Source organism: Rousettus aegyptiacus, unplaced genomic scaffold (assembly GCF_014176215.1).
Source record: "Rousettus aegyptiacus isolate mRouAeg1 unplaced genomic scaffold, mRouAeg1.p scaffold_m13_p_3, whole genome shotgun sequence".
In the NCBI taxonomy this organism is placed as follows: domain Eukaryota; kingdom Metazoa; phylum Chordata; class Mammalia; order Chiroptera; family Pteropodidae; genus Rousettus; species Rousettus aegyptiacus.
The window spans coordinates 57083542-57104256 of record NW_023416306.1 but is presented as its reverse complement, the minus strand read 5'-3'; the positions used below and the strand labels follow the sequence as shown (position 1 = coordinate 57104256).

General features: G+C 35.3%; 1 protein-coding gene across 13 annotated transcripts in view; it reads left to right on the top strand.

Annotated features, from left to right (window-relative positions):
* The window catches only part of FREM1 (FRAS1 related extracellular matrix 1), a 136439-nt gene that overhangs the window by 74999 nt on the left and 40725 nt on the right, over window positions 1-20715 (top strand). For 9 of the 13 annotated variants that reach the window (XR_004956340.1, XR_004956341.1, XR_004956339.1 and 6 more), the window contains 5 exons: window positions 2304-2526; window positions 4984-5128; window positions 8281-8422; window positions 10995-11190; window positions 14959-15223. Coding sequence is in view for 8 of the 13 variants with exons in the window: in XM_036239391.1 (XP_036095284.1) it covers window positions 2304-2526; window positions 4984-5128; window positions 8281-8422; window positions 10995-11190; window positions 14959-15223 (971 nt within the window). In the remaining 5 variants the exon portion in view is untranslated. The other 4 variants (XM_036239397.1, XM_036239398.1, XM_036239402.1 and 1 more) reach the window with 4 other exon arrangements.

The following is a 20715-nucleotide window of genomic DNA, read 5'->3' as shown; positions in this document are numbered from 1 at the left end:
CATTATCTATTTTGAAATAATTATTGTGCCTTATTTTTCACTAAAAAATCATCAAATTCTAAATGCAAGTCCACACCCAATTTTAATTTTCTGTTGAATCTTAATGCTCTGTGAGAGCCATCTCAGGATGTGATTTAAAAGCCAGCTCTTGCCTTTCCTCTTAAGTTAGAACATGGGTCTCTCTGGAGAGTGCTAAAGTAATTATGAGACAGAAAAAAAGTCTACCAGTGATTTCTTCTACACTTACCTCTATTGTCTTGTGTCTATCTAGGGTTTTGAGTTGGGGTTTCTGAAATAATTAGGCCACTGGGGAATTATTTTTGCTCATCTCTGAAAGTAACCACACTTTTTACCTGAGGATTTCTTAGGGAAACTGTTGAGGAGTCACAAACGTGGAGCCTCATGTGTTATTGACAGAACTGGCTTTAAGCTTCAAGTGATATTTTTAAATGGTCATATTTATATTGCTTTCTTGTCAAAAAGTATATTTATTTTGTAGCTAGCTGGGCTTCCATCAAGTTTTGTGCAACATGAAAAATAATGTGAGGTTTTAGTTTAAGTCATTATAATCCATTTCAAACCCATCTACTATCAAGTATCTGTATTTCATGTATATTAATTTAAACCTTTTCTTATAATCTCAATACATAATTAAATAGGAAAAATCATCCCACATATTTTCAATAGAATTTCCCAGTTTTCTTGTGAACCAATATACCATTTTTTGCCATATAGTGAGTCTGGGAGTCCCAAGCTCTATGAAGAAGGATATGTTTAAAAAGAATTCAATGTTGATATGAAAAGATTTATAATTTATGTAATTAATTATTTTTTAAATAACTAATAGTAGGTATAATATAATCCTTGATTTGTAAGCAAAAAGCATATAGAAAATTATATCTACGCAAAAACATCATTGGCATGTACAAAAATTATATTTGTGGAATTAATTACCAAAATAGAGCATATTTTTAGGTTTCTTTGCTAAAGTTCTTATATAAAAAGACTAGTTACCATCAAAGACAATTTCATAATTACATCATTATGCATTAAATTATAATGCCATCTTCATCCTTAATAAGGCCTGATAAAAGAAAACCAGCATCATTTTAGCCCAAGTATCAGATATAGCAAATAATTCTCCTTTATGCAAATTCGAAAAGTGATTACAGGAAGCCTCTCCTTAAAGTCAACAAGAGAACTTAAAGAGAAAGGGTATTTTCACAAATCTAAATCACATGTATCCTTCAAGGCTAAAATGCCCACTCACCCATGACAGCATTCCTGGTCTCCTCAACCCCTTTGTACTTCTCATTTATCCCTATTTAGTAGCAATATACATTTCCTTCCTTGCATTGCAATTATTGATGAACAGGCTTTCACATCTCCATTTGACTTTTATTTTTTAGAATAACCGTATACTCCACAGAATGTAGCATAATGGCATTGCAGATTCCCAATAAGCATGTGTTAAATTTGTACACTCATTATTTATCTTGCTGTATTTCAAAATAGAAAACAATATTTCTTCTCTTTATTCTTACTATCAGTAAAAAAACAAGACAGTAAGTACTATGTCAAGTTCTAAGTGATTAGGTGACATGAAATGAAAAACATTCCGTTCTTGTGTGTTTAAAAGAGTGGGAAAGCTGAAGTGGAGTGTGGAAGAGGGGTCAGGTAGTTCATCCAGAAGCACCCTTCCCAATTGTTTGTGATTGTGATTGAAATACAGAAGGTTTTACTGTAATGACAAACATTTAAAAATATCAAATGCCCCAAGTATGTATAGCAGATATTTGTATCTTTTCTAAAACTGAAACATAAGAATTGTGAAAGGAACAAGGTTCATGAGGTTAAAATAACAGATTAGAATCTGAAAGTGAAGGATCTATATTTAGTTTCACAACTGAACTTGTCTGTCATTTCTAGAAAGCAAGTGTCTTTTGGTTACTGTTTTCCCAACTTTCGAATTATAAAATTATATAAAATTTCATATTTATATGCTGCATATATAGTATATACATATATACCTTTTGAATTATGAAATTACATGTGATATATACATACATACATATAATATCCTTTGTCTATTAAGGAAGTAAAGTGCTTTGAAATCCTCAGAAAAAATGGGAGAGAGCTTAATAGCTTTGTTCTTTTCTTCTAAGGTCATGTGAAACTAGCAATATTTAGGACTCATTACACAAAAACTCATGAAAAAATTGCAATAGCATAGGTTAAAATTTGAATAAAAGAAAGACAAGTTTTATTTTGCATGCAACTGATTTTTCTGACTCATCGTTTAGGTGCATGAGGGTCAGATGAAAGAACTGGATTCTTCCATCATCAATGCTGCTGACCTGGACATTCCCAAGGACCACTTGCTGTTCAGCATCATTCATAAACCACGTCATGGCCTCCTCACCAATAGGGTGTTTAGCAAAAACTTTTCTCATTATGAGCAGCCAGCCAAACATGGCCAGAAGCATGAACTTGTTCACAACTTTTCCATGGAACATCTCAAGAATGGTATGTCATGTTTCCACTTTTATTTGTTGTTGATTTAACAATTTAACCTAGAAAAGATAATAATAAATCACAAAAATAGGAAGCGAAGAAATGTCATTCACCTACTTTATTTATTCCTCAAGGGTTTTCTCTTGGCTTGGGATTCATGTAGGGCATGAAGTTCCAGCTAGAGATAGTGGGTAATGATAAAGAAAATAATGGACTTTCTTTTACTTTTAGGACATCAGTAAAAATGATATTTGTGATTTTTGGTATTTTAGCTCAAACTTTTAATGTCATACTGAAAAATTCCTTTTAAAACTACTCAGGTCATGGAGCTAAATTTTAAGAGCTTTGTCTGCCAAAATTTCCACATTTGGAACAAATACAGAACCATATATAATAATTCATTATTTTCTGAGGATTTAATCTCTTCTTTAAAAAAAATGACACATTAGAATAGGAGCCTGAATTATTTTTTAATTACTCTTTTTAAAGAAATCAATCTGACCTTATTTTCTATTTATAAAACTACTTTGAAATATTTGAGAAAACTGTGGTTCTAGAATCACGGCCTACTCTCACACTCCTTGCCTTCATGTACTTGGTTTCCCAGCCTGGAGGGTCCTTCCTACTCCTTCGCCTTGGCTAGCCAATACTGTGACGTCAGAACCAGTTTACTGTTGACCTCCTCTTCCTGGGAGCCCATCCAGACCCTCCAAATCATTTCTTTTCTGTGCTTCTTCATACTTGTTCAACATTCTTCCTACCATCTTTTAATTTTTCCTTTCCCCAGATAGTGTTTCAAGCCCTCTGCCCTAAACTTAATTTTGTAAGAGTTGTACAATGTCATCTCATGTTTGAATTTGAAATGCTAATTCATATATTTCACAGTTTTTATCAGTTACAAAGAAATAAGTTCTGCAGTTTAAATGATGATATTATCAAATCAATAACCATGTTAGCAAATAATACAAGATATATTTACAATATTTTTTCAAATTTACAACACAGGAAAAAGGAATAATAAATGAAATTTTACCCTTGAGAAAATTGGTGTTTTAAAAATAACATTCATTTGTTATTGTTAGGTTAAGTACATTGTATGAAGTTTGAACTATACAATCATTTAAAAAATTTTTAAAATGTTCACATAAATTAATATTTTGATATTTTTAGAGATTAGCTGTTCACCTCTATTTTATTTTTGATTCATTTATGACTGCATTTTTTTTTAACTTTAGTATATTCTCACACACATCCCAGTACCTCACAAACATATAGAACTTGTAAAACTGCTATCGTGTTATGTAACCTGTTTCATTATTATTAATTATTATAAGCATCTTTTTACTATTTAAATATTAATTGAAAACATGATTTGTGATAGCTAGTGTTTCATTGTATTGATGTAGTACATTGTAATCTTATATAACTGTCTCCTCTTTTAAATAAGCAGATAACTTTTCATTTCCGGATTTTATGAGTTACATATTAGTGAATATTTTTTATAAATTTATGTAACAAATATTCATGCACATCTCTTAGTATTTATTTTGCATAAATTTTTATAATGATATAACGTGGTAAAAAAAGTGACTATTTATAATAGTTTTGGAGAAAAAATTGCCATTGCCACAAGGGCATAAACATGCTTATTTTCCTAATCAATGATAGATATTATTTTAAAAAATATTTCCAAATTTGGTAGTCAATAATAGTCTCATTGTTATATTTCTTTGAAATTCTTAGGTTATGAGTGAAATCGAACATATTTTTATGTTTATTGACCGTATATGTTTCACCTTTCATGCATTGCCTGATAGGGTCCTTTGACCATTTTTCCATTGATTCATATTGATATATGAGATCATTAAATAGTAATATTTCATATTTTTGTCCCTAATGTTACTAATAAGTTTTTCCATATTTTATTTGCCATTTAATTTATGTTTTTAAGTACAGAAATCAAAAGTTATGAGTCCTCAACTTTGTTCTTCTTTCTCAAGAGTGTTTTGGCTTTCTGGGTCTCTTGCATTTCCAGATGGATGTTATGTAGATTAAAAAAAAATAGTTTTATATTTAATTTTGGTTCATCTAGAATTTATTTTGGTTATTTGCTTGAGGGGCTTGAGGTACAGATCTAACTATAATTTTCCCAAAATAATGAACTAATTTTCTCTTTCATATAAACACCTTGACACGATTGTTCTGATACAATATATTAAATAATATATTCTTTTCTCACCGAACTTAACTAAGGTCCTTATAAAATACTAAAGTATTTAAACAGGAAATTTTAATAAACTCAGTGGGTACTCTTACTACATAAAGCTATTTAATTTCACACTATTGCACTGACTAATGATCTCTTGCTAATACCAATGGCTTAAAAAATTAAAACAGGTTATCTGTGACATGTTTTAAAATTGTTCAGTCATCAGAAAGATTTACTTTCTCTCTTTTTGTTTCTTCCAGGAATGAGGTTGATATATGTGCATGATGACTCAGAGAACCTTGCTGATGACTTTACAATCCAGTTGTCGGATGGGAAACATAAGATACTTAAAACCATTTCAGTAGAGGTCACTCCAGTCAATGATGAGAAACCAATGCTGACCAAGTAAGCTACCTGTGAAGAGTCCCTTTCATCTTCTCTATAAAAATCTGAGGTCTGGAACACTAGATGTAAATATAGTGTGTGTCCTCAGAAAGAAACAAGTCTTTGACCACTCCTGTCTGTCACAGTTTGGTCTCACCTACTCAGGCACTCTGGAACCTTTGGAGTCAATGTTAATGTAACTGCTCCTTAACAGTTTTCAAATGAGCCCTTTAATTATTTGATTTTTCTCTAACAGTTCTATTTAATTGTAAATAATTAAGAATGACTGAACATATAGTATGAAGTGAACAGTATACTAAATATTTAAATGCATGTACACATGTACCAAAGTGCAATTAATATATAGATTCAACTAAAATGTGATAGTATTACCTGTAGACAGCCCTCACTGTGGGTTTGGTCAAACTTGTAACTAAGAGTAGCTGAGGGAAACATATTAATGCCACTTCTTTTATCATCTTGATATTTCATTGTCCACCAGTCTTCTACTATGTTCCATATGAATCAACACTCCCTTACCACCTGATCACTTTTTAATAATTCTGAGCTGATATTAATCGTGGACTTTCTCAATGCCTCCCTTTGTAGTTGATCAGAGTTTGATTCTAGGGTACAGCGTCTTCATCAATTATATTTCTATACCTCCAGCCATTTCTCTTATTATTGGCAACTGCACAGAAACATGGAAGATTAGAACTTGAAGCCCAAATTCTTCTCCAGGGCTGGGCGCAGAGAAGTATCTTCTCTTCAACCACTTCACCACATTAAATATATGTACCCAGCATATATTTAATAGTGCAGCAGTGAGAGACACTGAGTAGTCAGTCCGAGCTTTTATCAAGAAGTAAACAACTTTCCCCAAATATGTAAACTCTGAGACTCCTCCACTTTGCTGAAAAGAGACCTCAAACAAGTCCCTTCCTTATCCTGCTGATTTTCCTGCTGCTCCCTTATGGGCCATCAGCAGCAATGCCCTTGAGATGCATTGTGGGAAATACTAACAACAGCTTTTTTGGAGGGTTGCATCTCAGACATCAGTTTGACAAAGTATTTAACAGAAATTTTGACTTTTATTCTCTGGCTGGAATGTTGGATTGGTATAACTTGATTTAATTTTTTAAAATGAAAGTATAAAGAATATTGCACTATTATGAAACTTCTTTTTTTGATAACTTCACTTTATCCAAGAGAGAGGTGAAGACTGGTGTTAATTAATTGCTTGCTATGTGACAGACACTACATTGAACTCTTTCACATATATTATTTCCTTAAATCTACACCAGAATTGTATGAAGGAGGTACTATTAACCTTACTGAGAAAACTGAGACCAGAAGGTAAAATAACTTATAAAGGCACTCACTCAATTCTATCTGACTTACTATTTCTTGCTGTGTTCTTGCTATTAAACTGTCTGGGATAGCTACATGTACAGAATTACCAAATCTTCCTCAACCTTGTTTCAAAATCCCTCCCTTCCTTTCTTCTTTTCTTCTCTCCAGCGGAGAAGAAATATTCTCCCTTCTTTCCCTTCCATATGTGTCTTTGGGTCTATCACCTCTTGCCTCCCTTTTGAATGTGCTCCATTTTGTTTTTTCCCTCCTGCATCTATACTCTCTACTTTTTCATTCCTACTGCTAATAAGACATAGGGAAATAATGGTGGAGAGACCAAATTCTGGAGACATACTGCCTTGGTTCAGCCACTTACCAGTGGTGTGACCTTGAACATGTTACTTAACCTCTGTCTACCTCTTTGTCAACTTCTTTGTAAATGAGGATAATAATATGTTACTCAAAGGGGTGTTGCAAGGATTAAATTAATTCAAATATATAAAAGTACTTGGAAGACTGCCTCGTACATAGTTAGTGCTAGTTATTATTATTGCAAGCAGGGATCTTCCTTCTGGAACTGGAAAGGTGATTCAGTCCCTCATTTCTTTCAGTGCCAAACAGTTTGGAGGAATAACTTGTGCTCACTTCTTCTACTTCTTCCCATTGTCTCCAAACTCAACCACTTTATTAAAGCTGCTCTCTTAAAAGTTACCCTTGGCTTTCCCACCAAATCAAATGGCTATTCTCACCTTACTGGACCCTCTTAGAGCATTTGATGCTATCTCTTTGATATTCCTCTTAGATGCTGTAATCAATGCTTTTGGTTCCCTGGATCACACTCCCTTAGCCCACTTCTGACTGTAGTTGTGGTTGTGGAACATACTGTTCCCATGCTCAGTGCCTGGCCCCAATGCCTAAGTGTGTAGTTCTGCTTTTCTGCCTCGGGGCTTTCTCTGAAGCAGCAGTGGCTTATTCAGCCCATGCCCAGGCACAGCAGAAAACTCTGTGAGGGAAGCCTTCGACCTGTGGGAACTGGTGGATAAGACAAATATCCAGCCTGCCATCCTTCAGAAGCACAATTTGAAGCATACTTTATGTGGTTCTTCAAAGGATCCCTAGCAGCATTGACCCCCATAGCAGTAAAAACACCCTGTGTTACTATTTCTTCTTTCTTTCCCTTTTATTCTGAAATCACTTCCCAAAGAAATTACCTGCACCAAGATTCTTGTCCCAGGGTGCCTTTCAGTGTAATCTGGACTGCAACATACTTTTTCTCTGCTTTTCTGGGAAGAGAACTCTAGCTACCCAGAAGATTGACAGGGAGAGGGAGAGTAATGTAGAGAGCCACAGATTACCTAAATATCACCAAATTCACGATGAATGATGTGTCATAAAGGATACCAGAACACTTGTGGATAAGTCATTTGATCTCTTTAAGTAAGTTTCTGTCAGTAAAATTAGAATGATAATACCTGGTCCATTTACTTCATGGAGCTGTTATAGGAAATAAAATATTAGAAACAAAATCATTTTACAAAATAAATTGAAAAATTAAATTATAAAGTACTTTGTATGTAAACAATGGAAGTATATAATTACTTCATACCATATTCATTGTCGCTCATTGTCTTTTAGGACTTTCATGTATAAAGTGAAATGAGAGCCTGTTTTACAAGTTTGGCTCATTATTTTCAATATTTTGGATATTGAATATCATTTCCTAATTGCTGAAGATTGGAAACTATAAGAGTAGTTATGAGTGCCTCCTACTAAAGCAACACCTTGTATTTTCATATCAACCCACACATCTTCCTTTACAGGAAGGCTGAAATTACAGTGAATATGGGTGAAACTCGTGTTATTTCTAGTGCTGTTCTTTCAGCCATAGATGAAGACTCACCCAGGGAGCAGATTTACTATTTACTTGAAAGCCTTCCCCAAAATGGGCAACTTCAACTTAAGGTTAGTGGCCTCTTTACTTTATTTTTCAAAATGAATATGGCAGGTATAAATTTTCTCCATACACAGATTTCTATAACTGAATTTATTCTCTAATAGCCATATTTTGCATAGAAGTAGAAAATTTAATTTTCCAAGTCTGGAGTAAACTCACACAATTCTAAAATTTCTTATTCAACCTAGGGTAAGTTCAACCAATATTAAGGTTCCCTTTCTCCTGAGATTGCACCTAAATTTGGGGGGAGGGAGTTACCAGCATAAAACAAGTTGTCTAGTATCTGCTAAGAATCAGTCATCCTTTGAGATTATCCCTATTCCCACCAGATTAAAAAATAAAAATGTCTTTCAATAGATTATATTTCTTAGAGGAGTTGTGGGTAACAACACACTGATTAAAGTTTATATAGGGAGCAAAATACCCAAAATATCCAACACAGTATTGAAGGAGAACAAAGTAGAAGGACTAACACTGCCAGACTTTCTATAAAGCTGCAGTGATCCAGACGATGTGGGTTTGGTGAAAGAACAGTCAAATAGATCAACAGAGCAGAATAGAGAGAATATAAACGGACCCATCCAAATATAGTAAACTGACCTCTGACAATGGAGCAGAGGCAATACAATGGAGAAAAGATAGTCTTGTAACAAATGGTGCTCACCAGTCTGATTCAGACTGTGCGCGTGATGGCCAAGGATGAGCCCAATGGAAATTACAGATTAGTCACTTGTGAAGGTCACTTGAGTGATCCCTCAACATGTTTATTTGAATGGTGTATTAAGGCAACAACAATGAGTACCAACCATCCCCAATGTGATTATTTGACTGAATGCTTAAATTTTAATGTAATGTAGACACAGTCCCCAAAAAGCAGCAAGAATTCATTCTGTGTGGAACAGCTTGATTGTCTTAGATTATAGGTACCATAGAGAATCAATGAAGAGCAATCACTGATTTAAACTGAGGTACAGCTGTGTCCTTATTTGATTTCAAAGAGTAATGGAGCAGAAATGCAGTGAGAGCTCACACATTTGGGTAGCTTGGGAACTGAAGTGTTTTGGATCTGTGAAAATCCAGATGGATCCACATTCCCAGTTTGGCACTACACGATTCTCCCCCAGCTCTTTAGGGGTTCTCCAAGTCTCTCCAAGACCAGAGACTGGGACTCCAGGGTTCTTGTTTTCTTCTTGAGTTTCTTTAGTTTTCCCCACTTTGAGTCTGACTCGTATTTTCTTTCTCTTTCGGAGCTTGCAAATGATTTTGCTCAAAAATTTGGGAGTACAAGTGGAGAGAAAGCAGAAGACATCTTTTCCTGTATTTATTTCCTGGAAAAAGATTGCAAAGGAAAAAGTTAAATAAAATTACAGACTTCCCAGTTTAAAAATCTGAAAGAGAATCTGTTTTAAAAATTAAATTTTCAATAGATCTTATGATAGAAACAACAAGCTTAGTTATAACAATATAATTAATTTTTACTTGTGATCATGGGGGCAGAACGTACCTTTGTACAGACATCAGATGTGCAAAAATATTAAAGAAAAGGAAACTTTACCAGATAGAATGACAACAAGGGAAGCAGTAACAGAGGAGCAGAGGACAATGCATTTTTTCCAGGAACTGGGAGACTGTGCAATAATGTATCAAGGAAAATGTTTTTAAATAATCAGTTTAAATTTCTGTTTTAGTCTCTGAAACCAGATGGAAAATGTGCAAGATAGTATCATATAGTACATTTTAAAAATGACGTTTTTCTTAAATAATGTCAAATGACTTTTATTATCTATTCTTGGAGAGACCTATATTGAGAGAATAACAATTAAATTATTCATCAAATACAGATTTATTATTATTATATTTTCTAATACTTTCAACTTCAGCTCCTCCTAGCATATGAACCTCTTTTAATTGAAAATATCACAATTTCTAAACTGAATTCTGTATAGAATACATGCTTAACTAATGTTGGCTTATATTTAAAAGATTCTGATATTTGCAATTATATTCTTCACTGACTCACAGTATAAATGTAGAGAATGATAGAGAGCTTAATAATTTCCATTGAGCTTTATTTAGTAAGGCCTAAAAATGTATGGGGCATAAGTACATTCATTTTATTTTTGTTTTCTTCAGATAAGTTCTATAACAAATCAGTTTGAAAATAAAAGTTTGCTTAATTATACAGTATATAAACTAAAAAAAATAGAAAACCTCAAGTGAAACACATTTAATATTTAAAGAATCAATTCCAGCAGCTCAATTACCCACCTGCTCTCATTAATTGGAATATTTAATCAGCTATGATTGCTTATGATAAATACCTTGGAAGTAGCATTGCTGTTGAATTGCCACATGATTTTGTCAAAATCCTTTGGTTAAAGCTATTTCTTCCTAAGATCTTAAATTATTTTAATATATTTTTTGAAAGGAAAAAATAAGGTAAAATAGTAAGAAGTTGAATCAGGAGTTTCTTGGAAATATCACTTATATTGGAGGTTTTCAGGGAACACAGAAAATGTCTACTAACACAGCTTGGAAAGAAAAAAGCACAAGCAGCTGACTAATTCTGGCACATTTCAGATAGGGAGGGACTGGGTGCGTCTCTATCCTGGCATGAAATGCACTCAGGAGGAAGTGGATCTGAACTTGCTGAGATACACACACACTGGGGCAATGGATTCCCCAAACCACGACAGCTTCACCTTCTACCTCTGGGATGGCGACAACAAGTCACCCGCATTTGACTGTCACATCACCATTAAGGACATGGAAAAAGGTAAAAGCATTTCTTCCAAGGTTTATTGGATCAGCTTTTATAACCAGAAGTGAACTGGTGTACGCACTCACAGTTTTTCCTTTTAATTTTTTCCATCCTTCCTTCCTTTGTTCTCTTTCCTTCCTCCTCTTCCTCTTTCCCTTCTTTTTTTTCCTCCTTTCATTCTTTATACCTGAAATTCCATCATCTGTGATTCAGTCTTTTGGCTCATCACCTGCTTTCCCTGGGATCTATGAGGTTCATAAGAGTAGCCAATCAATTTGTTATTTTTCGTATTTCAAAAAGCCTGTTGGAAATCCAGCCTTGCCCACAATGCGGCTGCATACACTGCTTTAACTGTCAGGGTGTTTTGCATTAAGTAAGACTTTGCCAAGTCAATGTGTTTTATCTTCAGAAAGTGGAGTTTCAAAGGAAAAATATTTCCAATACAATAATAATAAAGGAAATAATAAATGTGTTTTAAAATAAAAAATAAAATAAATTTTGTTACTGAAAAGGTGATGTTAATGATCTTTTCAATTTGGAAATTATAATATATAAACTTTAGGGTTAAGGGAGAAGACTATAAGACAATATGCTTGTCTTAATTAAGCAGCCCATTTGCATAATAGGATTCAGAACATATAAATGGTGAAAGTAAAAAAATACTGGAAAGAAAGCTGAGCAAGAGATACCCAACTGTCACCTAGAGGTTATATGAGGAGGATCATATTTCATTCATCTACATAGTCCAGGATCTATATAGTCCCAGGACCAAGCATAGTCTTACATCCTTAGTGCATACTTGGTTGAATGAATGCTTTCTTTTTTTGCCGTGGCTACCAGGAACCTCAGAGCTATATTGAATGTTTGTTAAGTGCAATAAAAATCTTACTTCATGTGCATGGTAAAATTATAATTGTCTTGAATCTTTTAAAACAAATTTTGATTGATTTCGAGATGTTTATTTTGGGCTGTATAATAATCCATTTTATTTGCTTGTTTCCTGGTTATAAAAATATATTTTCTTTAAGTTGACTCTCAGATAAGCTAGATATTACTATACACATTTATTTCACTCTGAAAAAGTAAGACTTGTCCAGGCAAATGTAATACAAGTAATATATTGGGAAAGACAACTAAGTGTTAGAGCAGATTATCTTCTCATTACTTTTGCACAATGGATTTCTGGGGAGTACAGTAGGGGCGGAGGAGAGTTCTGTTCCACACAGCCATCTGGGGATTCTTTCTAGTGACAGGATCCTTCATCTCTGAAGACCTTGGAGTCACTCTGGAAGTGAGATGTGGAAGACAATGAGAATGTCATGGGCTAGGCTTGGAAGTACTTGCCTTCTACACATCCCAATGGCCAAATTGCAGTTACATGACACATTATGGGAGGCTGGGCAACAGAAACTCTAGTGGTGTGCCCAGGAAGAACAGGAAATGAGGCTGGCAAGTGCCTCACTAGTGTGCTGCAACTGACATGTGATTATTTTCTAAAAGGATTGTGAACACTGACATCAAGTAGGTACATTAACCTATTAACATTATTAACATTGTCAGAAGTTTCAAATTTCTTCTTCTTTTTTCTTACATCTTAGTGTTTTATATCTGAACAATGTTGTATCCTCTTTTTTTCTTAGCATGAGTTTTCCCAAGTTGTAGCATAATTTTGTAACCACCTCTGTTCATCTCTAAATGAAACTTCACTGAGTTGTCAGGCTAAATCATAATTCTAAAATTGAGTATTTGGGTTATTTCTATTTGGGAGGTATTATAAATAGCATTAGGCCTTCCAATGTGCTCTGACTTATGATTTGGACAGTGGCTAAAATGATGTGAAGATCTTTGAGAGGAGTTTAGAAGGACGTCATCTACTGTTGACCCTACTCCATACTCTGCTGTTACAGTGTTGAAAAACTATTGAGGCAAAACCCAGATGCTCTTTCTCACTTCAGATCCATCTTCTGCTCCTGATGAAACCTCTTATGGGTGAATTTTGTTTTCCCAGCCTTTGTGCATTTATCTCACTGCTTTGATGTGTTCCTCTTTATTCCCTCTGAAGCATGTGGGGTTAGGGTTTTGATTTAAAGTAAGGATGGTCATTGAGTCCACACTGGACATAAGTTGCATGACATTTTGAGTTAAAAGCATAAACTAAATTGATCATCTAAAACAGAGTTTCTCAAATGTTGGCACTATTGACATTTTACTATTGGGATGGATAATATATTGTTGTAATGGACATTCTTGTGCATTGTAGGACATTTTGTAGCATCTCTGGCTTCTGGTACAAGAAGTCAATGGCTACTCTCAATTATGACAACCAAAAATGTCTGCAGACATTGCCAAATGTCCCTGGGAGGCAAAATGGCCCCTCACTGAGAAGCATACAGCTAAAGTTCTACCTCTTTGATGATTTATTTTCACTTTTTGTTTCTTCATGGGACTAAATATCTTTTCAAAATTTTATCGACCATTTGTATTTTTAAGTTTAGAATTGGCTTGACATTTACTTTACTCACATTACCTTTTGGATATTCATCCTTTTAGTATTGGTCTATAAGAAATCGCTATATATTTTTTAAAAAAGAGGAAACAAAATAATATAGTTTGAATTTGTGCTCTTAAGTCAGATGGCTCCACCTTTTATTAATTGTGCAATAATTTGCAAGTTAGCATTTCTACACCTTCGTTTCCTCATTTATAACCTGGGAGTATGATAATACCCTACCTCACAGCATTGGTGTGAAGATGTAAGTTCCTTATCCCTGTGCCTAGCACAAAGTAAAAGCTCTGTATTTAACTTATAACCTTTTTGAATGTTTGAAATTATATTATAATCTTTACTTTGGGAAACACTGCACTATTAGCCCACGTGTGACCAACTCTACTTCACTCATTCATTCACTCATCCATACATTCTTTTTAAAATACTTGACAAACACCTGTGCAACCACCATAGGATTCTAGGACTGGAATAGAAACAGTAATGACCGTCTACCTCTGTGCGTTTCCCATACTCCAGAGACAGCCACCATCCTGAATTTTGTGCTAATTATTTTCTTACTTTTGTTTATAGTTTTCCGAGACTTGCTCACAAAAGTAACAAATACTAACAAACTACCTCTGTATCGTGTGTAGCTGTAGTTCATTCTTGTCACTATTGCACAAGAGTCAGTTGTATGAATAGACCACAGTTTGTTTACACATTTGTCTTGTGACACGACCCTTGGGTTGCTTTAGCGTTTTTAGTTACAAACAGTGCTGTGATGACCATTCCGGCATGTGTCTCCTGGGTGCCAGCATACATGTTTCTCTCCAGTGCACAGCTGGAGTGGAATCACTGGGTCAAGGCATATGTGATAGATATTAAACGTTGTACAAAAATAATGGCAAATTGTGTAACAATTTATACTTCTACCAGAATCACATGAGAGTCTCTTGATCCACATCTGCTACAATACTTGGTGTCATCAGACTTCTACATTTTTGCCAGTCAATGGGTTATGAGACGACCACTTATTTTGTGATTTTGATTTGTATTTTTGCAATTATCGAGGTTGCAAATCTATCTGCATTTTCACTGGCTAGATGTGTTTCCTCTTCTGTGTCATATCTTCCCATTTCCTTTGCCTGATTCTTTCATTAATCACAGTTATATAAACCTTTCTACATTGTATGAGTTTTGAGTTCTGCAACATTTGACCTTTATTTTTTACCTTTACCTGGGACGTTTTATCTTTTTGAATTGGATTCTTGACCACCACCTCTTCTGCTGTGTAGGTGATATTGTCATCCTTGCAAAACCGCTTGTGGTGTCTAAAGGCGACAAAGGTTTCTTGACGACCAACACTCTTCTTGCTATGGATGGAACAGACAAGCCTGAAGAAGTGCTCTATGTCATCACCTCCCCACCACGATATGGCCAGGTGGAATATGTCCGCTATCCTGGTGTCCCTATTACAAGTTTTAGCCAAATGGACATAGCAGGACAGATAGTCTGCTACGTACATAAGAGCAAGGCACCTGTCTCCACTGACACATTCAGGTGAGCCAAGGAAATGTTTCAGAACTCTTTCTCTATATTAATATTTAGAAAGACAAAATGAGGGGGAAAATGGGTCATTTTCTAGCCCTGATATAGCTATGTTCTTTTTCTGCCGCCCAGTTGTATAAAGGTGAAGGTACATAATTAAGATGACAACAGCAAGGGCAAGAAATCAGGGCTTATTTAAAAATAAACACACAAGCAGATTTAAATGCAAGCTGTTCTATGAAGAGGAATGTGAAGAGCTGAGGATGCCAGCTAAGGAGAGACATAGAAAAATAATTTATCACTTGTTTTAGTATGTTTTTATATATGAAGAAAAGGTATTTACTAGAAAACATTTGGCATAAGCAGACACTGCCTTGTGACACAATGTGTTATGGTAACTATGTCATAAATCATGTTGTCATATAGTGGATCATATTTCCCCAAAGAAACAGTATTATAATTGGGGGCTGTGCACCTGTTCAGGGATTCTGTATCAAATAAATCATTGGAAATAACAATCTGGTGAAAAGGCAAAGATACAACATTAATAAAAGTCTATATTCATTTAAAATATTGAAATCTGTTTCCAGTCACAAAAAGCAAGAGAGACTCTAGAGGATCTATTCCTCTAGCAGTTCTCAAAGCTGGCTGAACTCCAGGTTTTTGATGCGAATTTAGGTCTTCAGGGCAGGGGTGAGAACCATGAAATTTTGGACTTGCCTTTGAGGGAGCTATGGTAGATATCCAACCCTGAGTTTTACCAATTAAGAAGGAGGCACTGAGAACATTAGTTCATCTGCCATACATCCAGGGCTTCCGGATAATTGTCATCACATTCGAACACTCTTCAAAAGAATGCTATAAATGTAGCATAATCCTATATTATTCAGTGGATTTCCATAAACTGTTAGGTATTGTACTGTTACACCCATGTTCAACTACCACTCTCTATTATATTTTATCTATCTAAAGTCAATATGTCTGCTGTAAACACTGTTTAAATGTCAGTAAAGACGATTTTGCTTATCTTTAGTATTTAGTGTGATTAATGTAGTTCAACCATTAAATAATAAATTCAGGGAAGTTTGAACTGATTTCTTTTTTTCTCTTGATAAATGTCCGTAACAAGTAATAATCATTTGATAATCATTTGATTGATCACTATCTTTATAACCAATTCAGTGCTTGAATGTTACTAGTCATTAAAAAAACAAAATGAGATACAGGGATTCCTCTTCACTGATTCTTTTGCCCAAGAAGTGGTATAGAATACTTGTTGAGGCATTGGCTTGAGGTCAACTATGGCCTCCCTTACTTAGTCCGTTCACTTCCAATTATTACCTCTGCTAGCCTACATCGAGTCGCACATCCTCCTGCACTCCTATTTCCTCTTCAGTGAAAAGGAATGATGCTTATAGTACTTGCCTCGCAGGGTCATTGGGAGATTTAAATGAGCTTATACATATAAAGTACTTAAAACAAAATGTGGCACATAGGAAGGACAAAATAAATGTTAGCTGTTATTATTACTACTACTATTGTTGTTGTTATCATGTTTTTATATTCTTTCCTTGGCCTCTTTTTCCTCTTGGATCTTTACAACACAAAGCATAATCTTGGAGGAGGAAAGAAGTTACAAAGATTGCTCTTTTCTCCATGTTTACTAATTGAGAGTAGGCACTTCTTGGTTTAATCCATGCATATCAGATTCTGGGCTTTTAATTTTACATTTGTTTTTTTCATAACTTCTTGCTCTTTTCTATTCCTGCTCCCCTGTCTGTGCCCACTAGAGAGTCAGGTGAAGATATTAATAACTGTATTGGAGAAACCAGCGACCCTGCTGAAAAAACCAATGAATAGATGTGTAAAGATGTTCAAAACGAATGTTAGGTATTAATCAGCTGATGGTAATGAGCTGAGAATGAAAAACAAAATCTCCATATGTGAGGATTGGTGATACTGTAAAGTTTTCCTAATTTATACCCATAGAAAGTCATACTAGATAGCATTTTAGAAATCATTTATCCCAGGAATTTCTAAATTTCTAGATCCTCAAGAGTTACTTAGGAGATTTATACAAATACGAACTCTTGGGCCTCACTGCAGAGAAATGACTTTGGTAAGTCCTGACCCAGGAGTCTGTTTGTATTCTTTAAAGCTCTTCAGGGGATTCTGATGCTGTCAGGACCAGCAATCACTGGTCTAATCCAGTCTATTTTTCTAAATATGTTTTGAAAAGTTTTGAGGATAGACAGAAGCTCTCTCACAGCCTCCTAGAGACAATACTGGGTCCTCCCCCCAATTTATTAATAGAGCTGAAGAAGGTTCTGTGTTTTGATGGTCTGATTTTTGGTTTGCTTTGGCACACTAGGCTTCTTCTGGGCAAGGTCTTCTTTTAGCAAAAAAGCTATGGCTCTATTTCTTGATGTGAGTGATTTGTACCCGTAGTGATATAAAGATTCAAATGAGGTGGGCCGGTACAGGAAGAAGGGAATCGAGTGTGAGAAACTATTCCCTTTTACTTCTCTCCTTCCTTTTGATGATTTCAAGAAGGAAGTCTCTGGTTAATGCTGATAATGTCCTTAACAGCTTTTCAATGTTTACTGTTTTCCATTTTTAACAAGCAACAATACCTAGTTAGAATTAAAACATACTTTTCTTACATGTATTTTTGTAGTATTCATAAAATTTTTAGAAGTTTAAAGTTTTAGTTTTCAATAGTTAAAAGATTTCCTATCAAGTATATTTATTTAAGTAAAAAAGTCAGTTGATATAAACAAAAATGTTACATAATAAGAGTATAGGTTTACAGCCAAATGGCAAAAATTATGAAGGTAAATTTTGAGTGACTCAAGATTAGGAAACAGGTCTATAGGCAGAAAATAAACAAACAACAAAGGTTGAAAGCGTTTATTTAGCCCAGTCCTTTCATTTACATGGAGGAAAGCCAGTGTTGCTTGGACATCTGCATCGCATTAGTCTGCTAGACCCTTTTCTCTATATCATTTCCTTACACCACCCCCTTAAGAGTGACGGTTTGTTCCCATTTTATGCATGAGAAAACTAAGGGTCCAACAGGCAAAGAAAATTACCTTAACTGACATAACTGAGTATCAGAGCTGAATTTGGGCCGAGACCTCATTTTGGAGATTTCTTTCCATTACACCTCATTGTACCAATAATTTGTGGAGAATCTGTACTTAATGCAAAGGAACCTCCTCAGTGTGTCATTCTGATATTTGGCCAGCAGTTTTACGTATTTATAATGGACGAGTGTAGCATCTGCCCAAGACCCTTGTTTTAATCCTGTCATTTTCCTAACTCAATCATGGACTGCTGTGTTGTTTGTCAAGTGGCACTAAACCAAAGCTGAAAGCCTATTTTAATGAAAGTATGATCGTGGTGCTTTTTAAAAATTAAATATATGCAACCAACCTAATCACCGAAATTTATGTTGCTTGCTGTTAAATCTGGCAAGGAATTTGGTTGGGTAGAGGAGATAAACTCTGTGGCAGAGGATTTTTTCCCCCTTCTCTTTTTAATGTAAGATACGACAACATTAATTAAACAGGGTGTGGGGCGGGGGAGTTTAATGGTCAGATTTTACCTTCTGCAGAAATATTTTGTGAATCATAAATTTCTCCAGCATTGTTTGGTGCTGCTGGCCTGGAAGAAAGATTTGGCAGCACATTCTAGGACAGATGACACCAAGTGATTAGCAAGCTGACTTCAGCTGCTGGCAGCCATGTACTAAAAGAACATGCTAATGTCCTCCATTTTGACATGCCGGCTGGACTTTTTTTTTTCCTGAGGAACTGGCTCTATTTATGATTCCATTTTTATCCTTTAAATGCCATGACAGATGGCAGATTCTTCAGCCAACTCTATTGCCAGGAAATGCAGAAAGCTTGAAAGCACCATGGTAATGGTGAAATCAGACTAGGCAGTCACCCAGACAAATATGAGAGTCATTTCCCAAATTTCATCAGAACAGTGGTCATCTTGGCTGTGTCACTTCTCAGGGAAGTGTAATAAGGGAAATTAAACAAAATAGACTCACAGAAGGGGCCGCTACCTTGATACTTCCAGCTTCTTAACCTTGGAACGGATGTCATCATAGCAATGGCACTGTTGTTTTAAAACTTGAGAACACATTTGGAGGGTTTCTGTGGGGCGAGGGAGAGGAACATTTGGAATATCATCTGATTAACCTTTGAAGACACGAACAGCACTGACCTTGTTGTACTTGTTCTGCTAGGCTTATTTTGACTGGGAAGCCAACCATGACTGTGCACTCTGTCTCTTTGTCTGTCTTGTCTGTCTCTCACTTTCTTCCTGATAGTGTTTAGTAGTTTACATTGTTACTCGTAAAAGTGAATGATGCGTTTGATCCAGTCATGTTTAGAAATTGCATCCTTTTCACCACTGGCTTATTAGCTTTAGGTCAATGCAGACAGCTGCCTTGGTATCCCAGCTGGGAACACTGGCCTCAGTAAACATATTTCTTTCTCTTATGTGGTCCCTGCCCTGCTTGTCCTCATTCCCATCTGTCTGATGGCAGGCTGCCGATATCCGACGTGGTCAGATCCCCATCATCAGGCAGAGAAGAGTTTGAAATGGACAGCCTGAATCATAAGACAACTTCAGTGCCCTCGCACAGGTCACACACTCATAGATAAATGCAGCTGTCCTGATGATGAGTTTTGAGGACCCAGTTAGGCATTTTCAGAATTTAGTCTCTGGAGAAAATAGTCAGAATCACATTTAAAATGGCCTCCTCCAGTTGAGCCCCTGTCGGTCACTGGAGCTCCCACTTAACCTCCTTGCTCATGACCCCTGTCTCTCCCCTTGTATCCCTTTCCTTCCCCACTGATATTTGACATATTTTAATGGGGCAAAAAATCTTTTAAGTCCACAATTAGTACTAATACAAAAACTACATGTCTTGTGGTAAACTGTCAATGGCTGGTTTAAAACTCTCCAGAAGAGTATGTTTTGAAATAGGGATCTGGAAAAGAACAGAGAGCCAGTTTATTTGTGGAGGAGGGTGAAATGGGAGGCATGAAACATGTTTATTGAGGAGATTAAATGAAAAAGGGGGAAATTGGAATCACTGAGGGAACGCCTAGCTTTCTCCTTGTTTTACCTCTAGTCAGGTAATAGGCTCCAGAAAGGAAATGTGAAAAAATAGCAGGAAAACAATAAAGGTATTATTCCATGAAAAACTTTCCCTGAGAAGTAGACCATGATTTTTATACCTTAAAATTCATATCATTTGACCTTTAAAACTGTCGAGGTGTCTAATAAGTAAAAAGGTGAACACACAGATATTTTTCTGGGTCCACTTCTATTTTATTTTTTATAAAAAGAACTAATTTTGTAAACACTTCATAATCCAGCAGTGAGAGTACCCTATTTGGTTAGAATTTACTTATCAAAATTTCCGCTTTACAAAAGGAAAACTGTTTTATTTTAAGGAAACAAGGTGATTTTGCTCAATCTAC